At 35.0% G+C, this 17,686-nt stretch overlaps 1 protein-coding gene across 1 annotated transcript; it reads right to left on the reverse strand.

Annotated features, from left to right (window-relative positions):
* Nucleotides 1-5,128: 5,128 nt before the first annotated feature.
* LOC126381013 (jerky protein homolog-like) lies at nucleotides 5,129-12,700 on the reverse strand. The gene is made up of 3 exons (XM_050030571.1): nucleotides 12,580-12,700; nucleotides 7,813-9,738; nucleotides 5,129-5,548 (listed from the first exon to the last, which is right to left on the reverse strand). Exons 2-3 carry the CDS (start codon nucleotides 9,736-9,738, stop codon nucleotides 5,129-5,131), a joined length of 2,346 nt encoding a protein of 781 aa, XP_049886528.1. The 5' UTR covers nucleotides 12,580-12,700.
* Between the last annotated feature and the right edge of the window lie 4,986 nt (nucleotides 12,701-17,686).

Here is a 17,686-nt window from a genome sequence, read left to right on the forward strand (position 1 = left end):
AGTGAATAAAACTGTCCCTGTAACATATTTAGTTGAAGACCAAAGAGAAATACCAATATCTGGGGCTTTTTATCAACAAGAACTTCAGAAAACATGTTACCCTGATGTGTATCTTATAGAAAAAGTAATTAAGAAACAAGGTAATAAATTGTATGTAAAATGGTTAGGACTTAGTGATAGTTATAATAGCTGGATTAACAATAAGGCTATTGTGCAATAAATCACTTTATATAAATATGATTTTCAATTTAAATCCATAACATTATAAAACAAGCAATGCAAGGCAGTGGACTTCTCAATAATTTAATAAACAATTTACCGTTCGAGTTACATTTACCTGGATATAATTACTGCGGTCCAGGAACCAAGTTAGAAAAACGTTTACTGCGTGGTGATAAAGGAGTAAACGGATTAGACGAAGCTTGTAAGGCTCACGACATATCATATTCAAAATATTCTGATTTGAAAAATCGACATAAGGCAGATTTACAATTACTTAACATGGCTAAACATCAACTGAAATCAAAAAAATCAAGCAAAGGTGAAAAACTTGCTTCATGGTTGGTTAGCAAAGTTATGAAGGCTAAATTAAAAACTGGAAGTGGATTAAAAAATTTGGTTCTCTGGTTTCCAAGATTCGTAAACACGTAAAAAACAGTAACCCAAAAGATAACAAGACTATGATTAGATGTGCTTATCTCGCTGCGAAGAAACTTGTCTCTAAAAATCATAAAATTAGAGTGCCTCGCGTTTTGCCTTTGCCGAAGACAGGAGGAATTTTACCACTAGTTCCAATTTTTGCTGGATTATCGGCACTAGGCACTTTAGCCGGGGGTGCAGCGGGTATTGCTAAAACTCTTAATGAATACAAAGCTAGCCAACAGAGTTTACGAGAAACGGAACGTCACAATAGGGCAATGGAAATGAGAAAAATAGGGAAAGGTTTATTTGTTAGGCCGTACAAAAAAGGCAATGGATTATACATTAATCATGCAAAAAACTAATTAGTAAGCTACCTAATCGTGCACTTAGTAATGTGGATATTCTAAAACTCGCCATACATATACCTTATTTTCGAGGTGTGTATATGAAAGATCAATTACCTACAAAATCTAATCTTATTGAATGTGGTATTATAAATTTGGATAACTCTGAAAATAACGGAACACATTGGGTAGCTTATGTCAAAGTAAACAATTATTGCGAATACTTTGATAGTTATGGGGATTTAAAACCCCCGTTGGAATTTTTATACTATGTTCAGAACTGTGAATTATTTTATAACTATACAAGGTTTCAAGAATTCAATTCTGTTAAATGTGGCCATTTGTGTTTAGAATTCTTAATTAACTTTTGGTTTAAATAAATTATGTATAAAGTAAGGAAACATTTTTTTATTTTATCATTTGCACCATGTCTTTTACACTATCAATAACTGGGAACTCCGCTCTTCTATCTACATATTATACACCAACTTTACAATTAGAAGGCGAGTACGAATGTGCACTATTGTATTTAGCAACATTTAATTATATTCCAAATATTGATAAAAGAAACAATAAATTATACTACGGTGAAAACAAAGTCATCGAAATACCTGAAGGTACCTATGAACTTCAAGATATAAATGATTATATAAGAACCAAAATTGACGTACCATTCAATCTGTCATGCAACAATAATACAATGACAACATCGTTATTTTGTTCTAAAGATATTAATTTTGAAAAACATGATTCTTTAGGCCATTTATTGGGATTTTCTAATCAGGTTCTAGAGGGAAATATATTACACACGTCTCACCTTCCCGTTAACATTTTACCAACGACTGTGGTGAGGGTTGAATGTGATATAGTGAGCGGATCATTTATAAACGGAAAACCAAGCCATATTATTTATGAATTTGCTCCTAACGCACCACCTGGTTACAGAATTATAGAAAGCCCTACAAAAATAATTTACTTTCCAGTAAATCAAAGTAATATAAGTTGTATTCACATAAGATTATTAGACGCATACAACAATTTAATTAATTTACGTGGGGAAGAAGTACAACTATATTTCCATCTAAAGAAAACATGATAATCTATAATAAAATGACGACTCCTTCAATTAAAAATACCAGTTATTCTCGAGGCATCAACAAAAGAACATCTAAGAAGTGTAATAATTTATCTGCTGAAAATATAAATTTCCTCAAACAAATTGGTTTGAAAAAATGAATATTTTAGATATATCATCTACACCTACTTACGACAACAGCATTGACGGTATTGAATTTCATTCTTATAAACCGTATGTGACAAGTTTCAACAGGAACGATGAAATACGCATCCCGATCAACCAGCAAGATTTATATGTTTTACCATCAGCCAGCACTCTATATCTAGAAGGAAAAGTGCTCGTCGGCAAGAGAGATTCGAAAGAAATAGCTTCGTCTGTTCAGTTTACAAACAATCCATTACTTTACTTTTTTCAAGATATTCGATATGAACTGAATGGTATCGAAATAGATAGAATAAAAAATGCTGGCGTAACCACTACTATTTAAAATCTTTATTATCTATGAATGAGTGTGAATCAAAAATGTCTAAAGTGTGGGGGTGGGATATTAATGGCACAAAAAATATAAATTCAGGTATTTTTTCTGCTTCTATTCCCCTCTGTAATATACTAGGGTTTGCAGAGGACTATAAGAAAATTATCATTAATTGCAGACACGAACTTATTTTGTTACGTAGTAATACTAATCTTAATGCATTAAAATTAAATACTGGAGAGATTGTTAACGATATTCAGATAAATAAAATAGTATGGCGTGTGCCACACGTGAAAGTTTCCGATAAAGAAAAAATTAATTTATTGAAACATTTAGAAAGGGATAGACCAGTCCAATTAGCTTTTAGAAATTGGGACCTTTATGAATATCCTACTTTACCAAAAACTACAAAACATACGTGGTCAATTAAAACTTCATCACAAATCGAAAAACCTAGATACGTCATAATTGGTTTGCAAACTAATAGAAAAAATAATGGTGACGCAGACATGTCTCGATTCGACCATTGCAATTTACGTGATGTTAAAGTATACCTAAATTCTACTTATTTCCCTTATGAAAATTTAAATGTCAATTTTTCAAACAATAATATAGCTTTATTATACGAACAATACGCGAGGTTTCAACAGTCTTATTATGGACGCCGAACAGAACCATTACTAAGTGCAAAAGAATTTAAAGAAATAGCTCCGTTATTTGTGATAGATTGTTCGAGACAGGTTGATAATTTGAAGTCTGGACCTGTAGTAAATGTGCGAGTGGAAATAGAAACCAATACCGAAATACCAGATCTAACTTCGGCATATTGCTTAATTTTGAACGATTGCATAGTTGAATATAAACCGCTCTGTGGGGTGGTTAAAAAAATATCATGAATTCGCGGTTCACTAATGTTTTATAAAAAACGTATAACAAATAATCATTTTACAAACAACGTTTGGAAAACTAATCATTTGACAAACTTTCATTTCGCAAACATATTACTTTAAAAACAATCATATGACATAATACAGATTCCGCAAATGTTTTACTTAGAAAATAATTCAACTGTTAAAAAATTATATTTAAAATAATCACATGACTAAATAATTCGTTTGCCAAACTGGTGATTATACAAAAAGTTACAAGATAAATTATTATTTTTTTAAAATAACTATTTTTATGTGAAGCCGTACAAAAGTCGGTATTTTAGAATCATTTTATTGTAGTACCCACTTATTGCCGCACTATTTCGTTTATTGCACTGTCTTTTAAAATAAGTGTGACTGACGCGTATTGTATTTTTTTAACTATAGTAAACAGAGAAAGATTTTTGTTGATTAACATAGATTTTGGTTATTACAAAAAGTTGGAAAATAAATTATTACTTAGTTTAACTATTTAAACTCTTGAACAGATTGTTGTACGTGAATTTAGTGAAATAAGTAGAATTCGGTTCTGGCACTCGCCGGCCGCTGCCGCGGCACGCTCGCTTCGCTCGCTCGGCTCGTGCGTTGTGGTCGCAGTTCTAACCTAACCTAACCAAACATTGGAAAATAAATGATTATTATAATTATTTAACTTCTTTATTATTATTGGACTTTCATGCATGAACCCAAAGTAATGATATACACGTACTTAATAGCTTACTACTTTCTTCTAAAATGATCTTTTTTCATACGTTTTTTGTTAAACTATAGTAAACTGAGAAAGATTTTTGTTGATTTACATAGATTTTGGTTAATAAAATATTTACCAAGCAATGCATTTTGTCAAATGTTATTTTTGCTTTACGTTGTTTTGCCATCTAACATGTTTATAAAATAATCAATTTGTAAATTAATGTTTTAGCGTAATAATTATTTTTTTTGTAAATATATTGTCTAATGAGTAGTTTATTAAACAATAGTTTGTAAAATGATACATTTATCAAATATAATTTTGACAAATGTTGTTTTTCAAATGAAAATTTATTATTTGTTTTTTGTCAAATAATCGGACACCTGAATTCGCAAACAATAATCGTTGATGTTCAAGGTTTTAAGGATCTTAGAAATAACTTCATAATAAAGGAGCTCGCTATAGCAACCAGTGATTATACGCAAACTTTTTTGATTAAACCTCCATACTCGTATAATACTCTAACAAGGGAAGAAAAAAAACAAGTTACATGGCTCGAAAAAAATCGTAAAATATATTGGAGTGAAGGATTTATAGATCATCGAGAATTCAAACGTATTATACAGCCTTATTTAGCAAATAAAAACATTCTTACTAAAGGATTAGAAAAAGTAAAGTGGATAAAAGAATTAGGCTCTAATTGCGAAGTGACCGATTTGAGTGAAAAAGAATGTCCTAACCTTTCTAAATTATATGATAAATATACGAAAAATGAAAAAAAATATAACTGTATAAACCATTCTAAATCATGTGCTTTGAAAAATGTATTGTGTATTAAAAAATGGTGTATAGAAAATAATAAATTTATTGTGTAATGAATGAAAAAATAGTTTTATTTTTACCTTTAATAAATTGCTTTAGAAGAAAAATAAATAAAAACACCAGAATAAATATAAAATATTTATTGCACTAGAAATGATAATTACACAACTTTTTTGATATGTTTGCGATAAGTGCTTCTGTCTGCGTTAACACTTCATCATAGGAATCCTTATGTACCACGTACTGGGCGCTCATTAAAATGTTTTCTTCAGGGTCCCCGTTGTCATGAGTAACTTGAGGACTGTTCTCTAGATCGACAACTTGGACTCTAATTAGTCGAGTGCCCGGGGTGTGGTGGTTTTGTAGCACGAAGGATGATGTGTCCTTATGACGTATTTTTTTTGAGACGCACTGCACGCTAACATTTCGCTTGGCAGGCTTCCTCTTCTTTGGTTCGCGGTGGAGTCTGGCCAACTCTGGATAATCTTCATCAAAGTTTGCCAGCGGGTCTTGCGCATGTTGTTCGAACATGTACGTGATGTCTTCAGATGACGTCGTCATGTTGATCTGTTAAACAAAAACATAAGATAAGAAAGACATATAAATACAAAAGAAAATAAAGTTTATCTAAAATAAACACAATTTAGAACTATCTGTATATCTTCCTAGCGTTATTCCGTTTTTACAGGGTCTGCAGACTTATAATTTAGAATTAACGTCACAATACATAAAAAATACAAGTAATATAATAAAAAATAAAATAATAATATTGACTTACCAAGTAGGGGAGACTGGGTACGGTTGAAACAATTTTGCTTATATCGTCCGTAGTATTGCCATTTATAAGCCGAGCAATGACGAATTTGGCTTAAATAAAAGAGTGTCTTTCGATCTACAAATGGGCAGTGCTATTTTATTACCCGGTGTGATATTTTTAGTAGTACAGTCAATTTAAAAAAAAAGATAATTTGTTTCAATCGTCCCCATATCGGTGGCGGTTGAAACAGTGGGTGGGGTCAAATGAAACACATGCAAATAATAGAAATTATAATATTTTAATATGCTTTATAGCACTGTTTCACAACCTAATCAGTCTTTAATACGTAATTAATATTTAATGAACTAAACTATGTACTTCTTTATTTACTTACTAGCTGTTGCCCGCGACTTCGTCCGCGTAGCGTGTTATAAAAGAGAGATCTTTGTGTGTGTGGGAGTGTATGTCAAATTTCAAGCATCTAACTTATGCAGTTTAGATTTTTTCATACGACATTTTTTCCCCGCTAACTCCCATTTTTCAAAATACAGCCATAACTAAACTTAGGTATGCATGCATGCTTGATTAAAAACATCTACTCGTATCTTACGCGGTTTAGATTTTTTCATACAAATGTTTTTTCCCGCTAATTCCCGTTCCCGTGGGAATTTCGGGAATTCCTTTCTTAGTGCACCTCTACGGTACATAAGGTACCTGCATGCCAAATTTCAAACGTCTAATTTGAGTGTTTTAGATTTTTCATACAAAAGGATTTTCCCGCTAATTCCCGTTCCCGTGGGAATTTCGGGAATTCCTTTCTTAGTGCACCTCTACGGTACTTAAGGTACCTGCGTGCCAAATTTCAAACGTCTAACTTGAGTGGTTTAGATTTTCCATACAAAAGAATTTTCCCGCTAATTCCCGTTCCCGTGGGAATTTCGAGAATTCCTTTCTTAGTGCACCTCTACGGTACCTAAGGTACCTGCATGCCAAATTTCAAACGACTAATTTGAGTGTTTTAGATTTTTCATACAAAAGGATTTTCCCGCTAATTCCCGTTCCCGTGGGAATTTCGGGAATTTCTTTCTTAGTGCACCTCTACGGTACCTAAGGTACCTGCATGCCAAATTTCAAACGTCTAACCTGAGTATTTTAGATTTTTCATACAAAAGGATTTTCCCGCTTATTCCCGTTCCCGTGGGATTTTCGGGAATTCCTTTCTTAGTGCACCTCTACGGTACCTAAGCTACGTTTCTTCCAAATTTCAAGTGCCTACGTTTAGCCGTTTAGGCTGTGCTTTGATATGTCAGTCAGTCAGTTTCTTCTTTTATATATTTACATTACATATTTAGAAGATATTTCCGTCATACATGATTTCTATGTAACTTTAACCATTAAGGCTGCTCACGCGACGGAAGCTTAAAAAATGGAGTAACTACTCCCGTTTTCCCAAAATTTCCCTTCACTACTCTGCTCCTATTGATTGTAGCGTGATGAAAAGTATACTATTACCTGCCCAGGAGTATGAAGAATAATTGTACCAAGTTTCATTAAAATCCGTCCAGTAGTTTTTGTTTCTATAAGGAACATACAGACAGACAGACAGACAGACAGACAGACAGACAGACAGACAGACAGACAGACAAAAATTTTACTGATTGCATTTTTGGCATCAGTATCGATCACTAATCACCCCCTAATAGTTATTTTGAAAATATATTTAATGTACAGAATTGACCTCTCTACAGATTTATTATAGTATAGATAATGTTAACGAAAACAAACAAAACAAAATTAAAACATCAAAAATCAACTAAAACTTTTTTCTTTAACTTTGATGACTCAGAGTCATTTAACAAAACAAATAAACAAAAACTAAAGACATTATTAAAAACTAAACACATTAAAAAAAAACAATTTCTACTATCACCTACTCATTCTAATCGGAGTCACAATTATGGCAGACATAGGTAATACCTCCTTCTGTGCACTCCTCGTGAGCCCATAGTTTACAAGTGGTACATTGTACCCACTTTTCTCCAGATCTGCTCGCTGAATACGGTGACAAACAAACGATACAGTAGCACTCTTCCTCTTCAGATGATAATGATTCCTGCTGTGTCTTATTTCTTTTCCCTTTTGTAGTATTTTTCTTTCCTTTTGTGGTATTTCTCTTCATTTTTACTCCATCCAAACGTTTCTTAACTAGCTTAGCTTTGGTTCTCTTTAGCCTTGCTTCATGTTCTTTTCTTATCTCTTCTTTTTCTGGTGTATCAGTATATATTGTAGACTTTCTGGTTCTTTTTCCTCTATTCCCTTTCCTTGGGAGAGCTTTTGGTAATGGTCGTATTGCTTCCGGTGAAAAAACAATAGGGTCACTAGATGTTTCTGGCTGAGCACTTGTTGAGGGATTTGCAGAAGTCTGATGTGGGTGTCTGGGTGGTGTATTCGAGGTTTCAGGATCTTCAATATTCGGTTGCCCTTCAGTTCTCAGAATTTGTGAATTGCTGATATCTTGTTGCTGTTCCACAGTCTCTAGTGACGGTTCATCAATTAATATAGAAGGCGATAGTGGTGGCGTTTCATCTCCTCGTGGCATATTTGGCAAGGTAACAATCTCTGCGTCAGGTGTGTTGTCAGGGCTCGGTCTTTCCATATGAACCTCTGCCTCTGTTAATATTTCAAGATTTGGTCTATCCGTAACATCCTCAGTTATTTTTTCGTGGTTTGATCTATCCGTAATAGCCTCAGCTGTATTTTCGGGGTTTGGCCTATCCGTGACAAATGCAGGAGCAAAGTCGAGCTCTGTAAACAGATCCCGATTATATGGAGAGATTCCTGTTTTGCGGAAGCCGGCTTGAATATTTGATGGAGTAAAAGCAAGGGGCATAGCAAGCGCAACAATCCCTGGAATATCATAAATTGTCATTGTCTTTGCTGGATGGCTTCGCATCCATGCATCGCTGGCCGAATTTATAGCTTTCTTGAAAGGGCCGAATACAGATCGATCAAGCGGCTGGAGTCTATGAGAGCAATGGGGAGGAAAAGATAATAATACAATGCCATTATCCTTGCAGAAATCCAGTGCGTTAATATGAACGTGGGACGCGTGGTTATCAAGCACGAGCAACACTTTATGTGAGGGAGCGGCATTTGTATGTTTTTTGAAATGTTCCAAGAAGCACAGAAATGATTGATCCTGCATCCAGCCAGAAGGGTTAGCAGTTCCAGCAGAGCTTATAGGCCCATCTCTTATGAAATAGTCTTGAAAACGCACTCGCGGGAAGACAAAAAATGGAGGAAGTGCATTTCCGATTGCATTTGCCGCAAAGGCTACTGATACCAAAGTACCTCTTTCGGCCGAAGTCACAGAACCCACTTGACGAGCACCACGTCTAGCCAACACTCTGTCAGGCTTTTGTACTGTGGTTATGCCTGTCTCATCGGCATTATAAATATCTTGCGGCTCAAACTTGTACCGATCCATGACGTTGCTTAAATTGTCGTAGAAGGTATCTACGTTGTTCTTATTGAAGCTGGTGGCCCTTGAGAGGCTGGTAGCTTGCGCTGCGCGAATAGACAGTTGAGGGTTTCTTGACATAAACATCCGAAACCATTCTTCCCCTGCCATTTCGTTGTCATCCCAAGTACGTGGTCGTGATAAATTATACTTAACGGTAAGTTCATATGATAATTTTCTCACCTCCTTTTTAGATAGGCCAAAATATATATCCGCACATCGAATCAAGTATTTTGAAAGCTCTTGCTCTTGCTCATTGGTAAAAACACGGTTATGTGCTTTATATCCCATATCTGGATTTTCTCCCTCGCCAGATGCATCTCGCTTTCGTTTGTATCTAAGGAGGCTACAATAATGTACTCCATACCTTTCCGCCGCCTTTCGCAATGAGAGACCAGCTTTTACACTCTTGTAAGCGTCTTCATAGCTCGATATGTCGATCTGCCCTCTTGAAGTTTTTCTCACACGTACTCTTGGCATCTAAAAAACAAGAAAATTTAATAAAAATATTGTTTCAACCGTACCCATAAAGAATGTGTCAACCGTCCCCAACCGCTCCATTTTGAAAAAAACGGTTTATAAGAATAGTGAGAATTATTATACACTAGCTGGTACCCGCGACTTCGTCTGCGTACTTTTAATTTGAATATTATGGATTATATAAAAGGAACGGTATAGCATGTGATTAAAAGAGAGTAAGTAGGTATATTTAAAAAAATAAAAAATATCTGTTTACAGTCGTTATAAAGTACCTATGTATTCCATTGAGTGGCAGAAATTACCTAGGAATATTTATCGGTCCCTTATGTCCAAGACACTTACAGGGGTCAGCGTCACGTTGTGTACAAAAATATTTTAAAATGACCTAATTTAAAACTTTTTTGTACACAACGTTTGCTATTTTGTTATTATTTGTTAAAATGTAGAAATTGTTTGGACTCGACACTCGCGAGCAGGCCACGTATACACCACGTGCGCTCCCCCACCACAAGACAGCGCCGTTGACTGCCGCCACACTTCGGCGAATGTGCGCGACGACGAACGACGACCGACGGCAGTGGCGGCGATGCAGAGTATTCGTTAAAAGGAACTTTATCTACAAAAGCCAAATTTTTTTAACTTGATACACCCAAAACTACTAAATATCATGTTCCTAGGTTCAGTGGTTAATATTTTGTATACAAAAAGTTTGGCTTCGTAGTTCCCGTTCCGAATCCGTTCCGTTCCGTTCGAATTTCGGAAAATCCGTTTGTTGAAAAACTCTGCACATCCTAAGAGACCTACGTACCAAGTTTCATGGTTTTATCTTCAAAAATGACGAATACCCATACAAACATTCAACCCGTATTTCACCCCCATACTGGTAAAAATTTCAAAATGCTTGAACAAACGATTTTTTGTTTGTTATTTAGTGCCTAAACACAAAATTTAATATTTTTATCTTGAAAAATGACGAACCTCATAAAAAATTTCAACACCTATTTCATCCCCTCAAAGATCGAATTTTCAAAAACGCTTTAACAAATTGTTTTTTTATTTCTTATCAAGTTCCTAAATATAAAGTTTCGTGGTTTTATCCCCAAAAATGACGAACTCCCATACAAACTTTCAACCCTCATTTCACCCCCTCACTGGTCGAAATTTCAGCAACGCTAGAACAAATGTTTAATTATTTTTTATCAAGTGCTTAAATATAAAGTTTCATGGATTTATATTTTAAAATTAAAATATCCCATACAAACTTTCAACCCCTATTTCAATCTCTTCGTCCCTTCTTTTCGCAATAAAAGGTATCCTATTTTCTTTCTCAGGGTCTAAAGATTGTCTGTGCCAAATTTAATCAAAATCGGTTGAGAGGTTTAAGCGGGAAAGCGTAACAGACAGACAGACAGACAGAGTTACTTTCGCATTTATAATATTAGTAAGGATTATTTTCCCTCGTTAAATAGTAAACAAACTAAGTGTAGGTGTTATAATTTCGTTGACGAACTGATTACCTATCCGTTTCTTTGTCTAAAATGAGTATTACCTTATTACTATGATTGATTACTGGGCTTAAAGTTCGTATAAATGTCTATCGAATTACCTCCTCAAGTTTAAAGCGTAGCTAGTCATGTAGTACTATATTAATTATGTGGTGTAAGTAATTAGATTTTATCTGTATGTAATGTAACAGTCAGTTGAATAAAGAAACTTATACAAATCAGATCAATTAATTGGCGTAATGTGATTCTAGAAAGAGTTTTAATGTTAATAGATAGCTAGCTATAGCTATGTGTAGGTTCCTGTAGGAATGAGATATAACTGTTTAATAAAGACAGTTGCATCAAAATTTTATCATAAATTCCCTAAATTATGGCGCCTATCTACCCTCTAAGTTAGAAAAGTGATCAAATACTAACTTGAGGTCACTCAGTTTAAAAAAAAACATCGAAATCATTCCAGTAGCTATGGCGTCATGCGCTTCTTGACACGATCACGAAATCTAGATTTCCGCGGGAATGAGGTATTTTCCCGCCATAAAAAGTAGCCTGTGTCCGTGCCTAAGATCCTATCTTTAAATTAACCAAGTCTTATAAAATTCCGTTCAGACGTTAAGGCGTGAATGAGGCAAACTTTTAAAACAAACAATTAAAAATCACTAACCTAGTTTTCTGTCTACTGCCTACGCCTTAAGTACGATAGCATAAATATTAATAGGCCATATCCTTTTCTAGATTACTATCTATCAGCTAACTAAATTTCATCAAAATCCGTTGAGTCGTTTAGGCATGATAGACAAAACTCCCAGCAAAAACCATAAAAAAATAACTAACTCAATTCAGTTTTCTGCCTACTTCCTACCCCCTAAGTACGATGACGTGATCAATTTGATCGTACAACCGTTTTTAGATAACCAACTATTACCTTACTAAATTTCATTAAAATCCGTTCAGCCGTTTAGACGTGAAAGAGCAAAAGTCCCAACAAAAACGACTACAAATCACTAAATCAATTTAGTTATCTGCCAACTGCCTACCCCCTAAGAACGATGGCGTGATTATTTATAGCCTATGACCATTTCTAGGTTATCATCTATCACCATACCAAATTTCATCAAAATCCGTTGAGCCGTTTAGGCGTGAAAGAGTAACAGACAGACAGACAGACAGACAGACAGACAGACAGAGTTACTTTCGCATTTATAATATTAGTATGGATTAAAACTGTTTACCGTATTGTATTCTACAAGCTTTATTTTAAAACATAATAACACACTCAATACTCTCAGTTAAATATAAATTAAAGTAATAAAGTTAATATCGCAACAAAAATACTTACTTTTAGTAGTCGAATAACAATACGACGCCCTACACTCAACCACAGTGCGCGGAATGCGGCGCAACACTGTGATTCGGGTTCGTGCGACGTTGCCGCTTATTGCACCCCTTGCACTCTTCCCCCCGCGGCGTATAGTTTGCGAAATATTTGAGTTGTTTCAACCGTCCTTAGTTTCAACCGTACCCACTCTCCCCTAGATGCACTCGTGTCGTGTCTAACCTCTTCGAGTTTTAAAAATGAATGACGCACCTTGAAGGTATTAAAGTGTAGATTGCAAATAAAATGCAAAATACACAAAATGCACGATTTTTGCAAAATTTGCTAGAATGACGTATTGTGCTTACCAGTGATGTGTCGTTCCCGAGAATTTTCCCACTTAGGGAATGTACCCAGCAGTAAAAGACGGAAAATTTATGATAAAAAGAGCTTTATTACCTAACCTTTACGCAGATAACATTATAGAGCACAAAAAAGAACAATTTGAAAAAGAAAAACAGCCATTATTTTACTACTAAAAAGTTTTTGCAACGGAAACATTCCCACTTTGGGAACATTCCCGAGAACGGCACATCACTGATGCTAGCAGTTGCTACATTCTTATAAATTCGCTGACTTGATGAATGATGACATCAATGTAGGTCAAGTAATCAACAACCATAAACTCACGATCACGCTCGTAATCCCTAATAGAGTAGGCAGAGACACTAGTTGCTTGTCACTCGTGAAATTAGTCATGAGATTACTCGTATCCTTGAGACAACTTTCATAGGTAAGGAGGTAAAATTTCTTATGATAAAATAAAAAAAAACATTTATATTGAATATAATATTTTATTGTATAAAAAAATTAGAAAGTACTTATAAAACATTAAATAAGTATAGTAAATTTTGTTAGTAAACTTAAACTATGTTAGGAAATAAGTACAATGTACAATTATTCGTAACCAATTTTATACAAATTTAAGTTAATAATTATTAAGTAATTTATTATATTACTACTTATGATTATTTGAGATGGTCTTTAGGTTTTACTCATAATCTAGGTTTTTAAAAGTTAAAGCGTTTCCCCAAGCTCGGGTTCTAATTTTATCGGTACATATCGATCGTTTGTCATCGCTGTTAGATAATGCAACTTTATTTACGCTTTGTGTGAATATTTGATGTTTTATCGACTTGAACAAAATATTTTTTCTTTTAATTATTTCATTATCAAAGAGAACTTTTTCATAGTCTGTAATGGTTAAGTCACGTACTACTGAGGACTTTACGCCTTTAGCCTTTTTGATAACTTGATCACAATTTTTCACGCAATAAAGTTTTGAGCGTAAACCGACAAAGTCAGTAATAATCTTTCCTCCCATCTCATCTTTAAAAAGACCAGGAACTTTTTTGTTTTTAATAGGAAGGCACCATTGGTTTTGCTCGTCGTAATTACTTGTATCGAAATAACTATGAAAAGTACTTTTTATGTCCAGATAAAAATCTTTTGTATGTATTAAATACAAAAACGAGTCGGTATCCATATAGCACAATTGTACTCTATCTTTATAAAAGGGCTTGATGACATTATAGTGAAAGTGAAACATATGGGATTTTGATAACTCTAACACTGTAAACCCTATGTATATTGGTTTATCTAAAACAATCTGGTCGGGCTTCATTTGTATAGCAACTAAGTTCTCCGTGAACACTGAAACACTATGAAAATAAGGACTAGCTATCAATCGCTCCGCTTGGGTAGACTTTTTTGTTATATTGTTTTCATCCTTCCAACTATTAACTAATTGGACATTCACTCTATTTTCGGTATTTTCTAACGTTTTTCCAAATGTACTATTATTAAATAATTTAAATAGGTCCTGCTCAAATACGCTTGTTGCTTTTTTGCGTAACTCGGTATTTAAATCAATATCGTCACTGGAAAGGCAAAATTACGTAAGCGCCAAAAGGCCATTTCGAGAAAAAGCCGTTTAAAGTTCCATTTTTTCGTTTTTTTATCGTAACTTTTTACCCAATTATCCAATTTAGATGATGTCAATGTAAGGTTACATTGTTTTTTAATTGTCTATGTCCAGCAATACATATTATAACTGTTGGATTGCTATTTTAGGATATAGTGGCGCTTACGTAAAAATGACTTCAGTTTACAGTAAAGCAAATTTACTTAACCGCCATCTGGTTAAAATATTATTTGGAAGCAAAATTACTTACAGCTCTTACGACGATGCATACGAGAACGACAATATTTCTTTGAATATAATAATACTGTAATGTTAGCGGAGTAAAAGTTACTGTAACGACTTTTACACATCTGCTTTCATTATGTAAAAATTGCGTAAAAAGTGATCGATTGATTATGTCAGTTCACCAAAGATTCTTTAAAGTAAGTTTTTGTAATATCTTACATGGGTAAAAAGACGTAAGAGACAAATAATTATTCTTAATACCTCCTTAAATTACTTATTACTTCAATTGATTTATAAAAATAGCTATTAAAATACTGAAGTGCCAGAAATAAAGTTTCATAAAATATAAATAATAGCGTACAACCCGTTATCTGTTTGTAAAAGTTTCTTTTTAACACTTTCAAAGACAGAACGTATACCGACGTTCTGATTCCAAGGTGTCATACTACTTATTATGAACCACCAATGACCCATGGTCTCTGTCCGTGAAAGGGTTAAACGGTTTTATTTAGCTAAACCCGTACGGTATTTATTTGTATCAAAATTAGAAATTGCAATTTAAGTACCTTCCTGTTGTCAGATTGATCTGAAATTTGGTACACACCTTTAATTCCGATGTCAGTACAATATAATAAAATCAATAACATTATAAATCTAAGATGGCAGCCGGTACATAATGGGGGATTACATATTTTTCCAAACCCCCTCAATATGGGTATCAAATGAAATAGCTACACAAGTAGAATACTGTGATTATGTCAAAATTTCAAATCCAAGATAGCCGCCGTTCCAAAATAGCGGACTAGGTACTTACATATTTTTCCACAACCCCCTCAATATGGGTATCAAATGATAGGACTACACTAGTAGAATACTGTCATTATGTCAAAATTTCAAATCCAAGATGGATGATATTACAAAATGACTGAAAGAAGGATGTTGCCCTTAATTTTGTCATTGGCATCCACCGTTCATAATATGCAGGGCAGCACAGTGGATCGCTGGGTAATGATGCCGCCGACGAACTGGCAAGGAGAGGATCAGACACCAGGGTATATGGACCCGAACCAATCCTGCCGATACCTTTCAGTCAGTTACGCTGGTGGCTACGGGACCATACCCAGCAACTACACAACGACAGATGGGCACAGCTGCCCACATGCAGACAGTCGAAGGATATCATGCCTATGATATCCAATTCACTCGCCGACTGCTTCGCTTAAACCGCAATGACCTCCGAATAGTAGTGGGCAGTATAACGGGTCACTGCCCACTCAACAAGCACCTATTTAACTTAGGGATAACGGACAGCCCACTTAGCAGAGGCTGTCTGGACGCAGAAGAAACTGCCCCCCCATGTAATCCTGGAATGCACGGGATTGTCAGCACAACGGGTAAAAACCCTCAAAGGAATGGGGTCGCTCCGCGAAACCTGTGAAATCCCCAGGAGGCTTCTGAGCTTCTGGAAGGAGATAGGTTGGCTTACGTAGTCAACAATTACACGCATAATGGGCCACCTTAGAGTCTAAATACGGAAAACAGAGCCCAATAACATAACATATGCAGGGCAGCACAGTCGACCATGCAGTAGTATATTTGGGCTCAAAATTGTTTGAATTAGGACAAGCATACGTGCCTCTAAGTCAAGTCAAGTCTCTGGAAGGGTCAAGTCTTTTTAATTCCTCAATATTTTTTTAATTCCTCAATAACTCCCCTTATTGTTTTTCAAAGTATTTACCACGAAGTTTAATACACTTTTCCATTCGCTCGAACCAGGTATTATTTAACATTAATTCCACTCCAAAGTAGAGGTGTTCAAAATGGCTGACTTGAAAGCGTTGGCCGCTTCTTCACCGCACTGGAACCTTTGACCGCGAAGAGTTTCTTTTTTAATTTTATGAAATGTAAAGAAATCATTGGAGCTTAGGTCAGGACTGTATGGAGGATGGTCAAGAATTTTTACGTTTTCCTGCTTCAAATAATCGTTTGACGATCGGTGTGTGAGCTTGCGTTGTCATGGTGCAGCATCCTGCACCCCTGCGCATCATCATGCGTCGCTTTGGGTTAGATTTTCAAAGTTCGGCGATGTCTTGTGGTAAACAAATTGAGGTATACCAATCCGCATTAACCGTCCAACGATCTTCAAGTGCAATTGTCGCAACATGACCGATTTTCTCCACGAAGGTAGCCACCATCTTCTTTGAAGTGCTTCGAGAGCGAACAACTTTAGTCGGCTTTGAATCGTTTTGGAAGACCCAAACTGTGGATTGTTGTTTGGAATCAGGATAATAGCATAAATCCAAGATTCGTCACCACTGATGATGTGGTACACGTGATTTGACTCTCCTCGGTTGAACCTCTGAAGAGTTTTCTTACACCATCTGACGCGGGCTACCTTATGATCGTCAGAAAATGCGGGATGTAACGGCAAACTAGTTTCCTCACACCAAGTGCGTCATGCAATATCGTTTAAATGGTTGTCCCTGAAATGCCTAATAAAGACAACTAATCCTCAAAAATCGTCATGTGACGTACCGAGAATAGAGATTCATTTTCGGACGTGACCTGACAGATTCAAACCAACGCTGTGACTAAGCAATTGCATTAATCCTAATGCTTTCAATTGTTTTGATATTCGAAATTCCAACAAATTTGAATTTTGAGTTCTCAATTCAAAATTGGCGCTAAATATGCAAATGACAGAACTTAAAAAGTATAATAAAAAGTCGCTTTTTCTGTCCCTATATCCCTATGTACGCTTAAATCTTTAAAATTGCGCAACGGATTTTGATGCAATTTTCTTTAATAGATAGAGTGATTCAAGAGGAAAGTTTATAGGTATGTATAATAACATCCAATAAATAGTGTAGAAATACTGTTATTTTTGAGGATTTTAATGTGATGTCGTAAATAATTTCATTT

Source organism: Pectinophora gossypiella, unplaced genomic scaffold, assembly GCF_024362695.1.
Source record: "Pectinophora gossypiella unplaced genomic scaffold, ilPecGoss1.1 Pgos_33, whole genome shotgun sequence".
NCBI classification, from domain to species: Eukaryota; Metazoa; Arthropoda; class Insecta; order Lepidoptera; family Gelechiidae; genus Pectinophora; species Pectinophora gossypiella.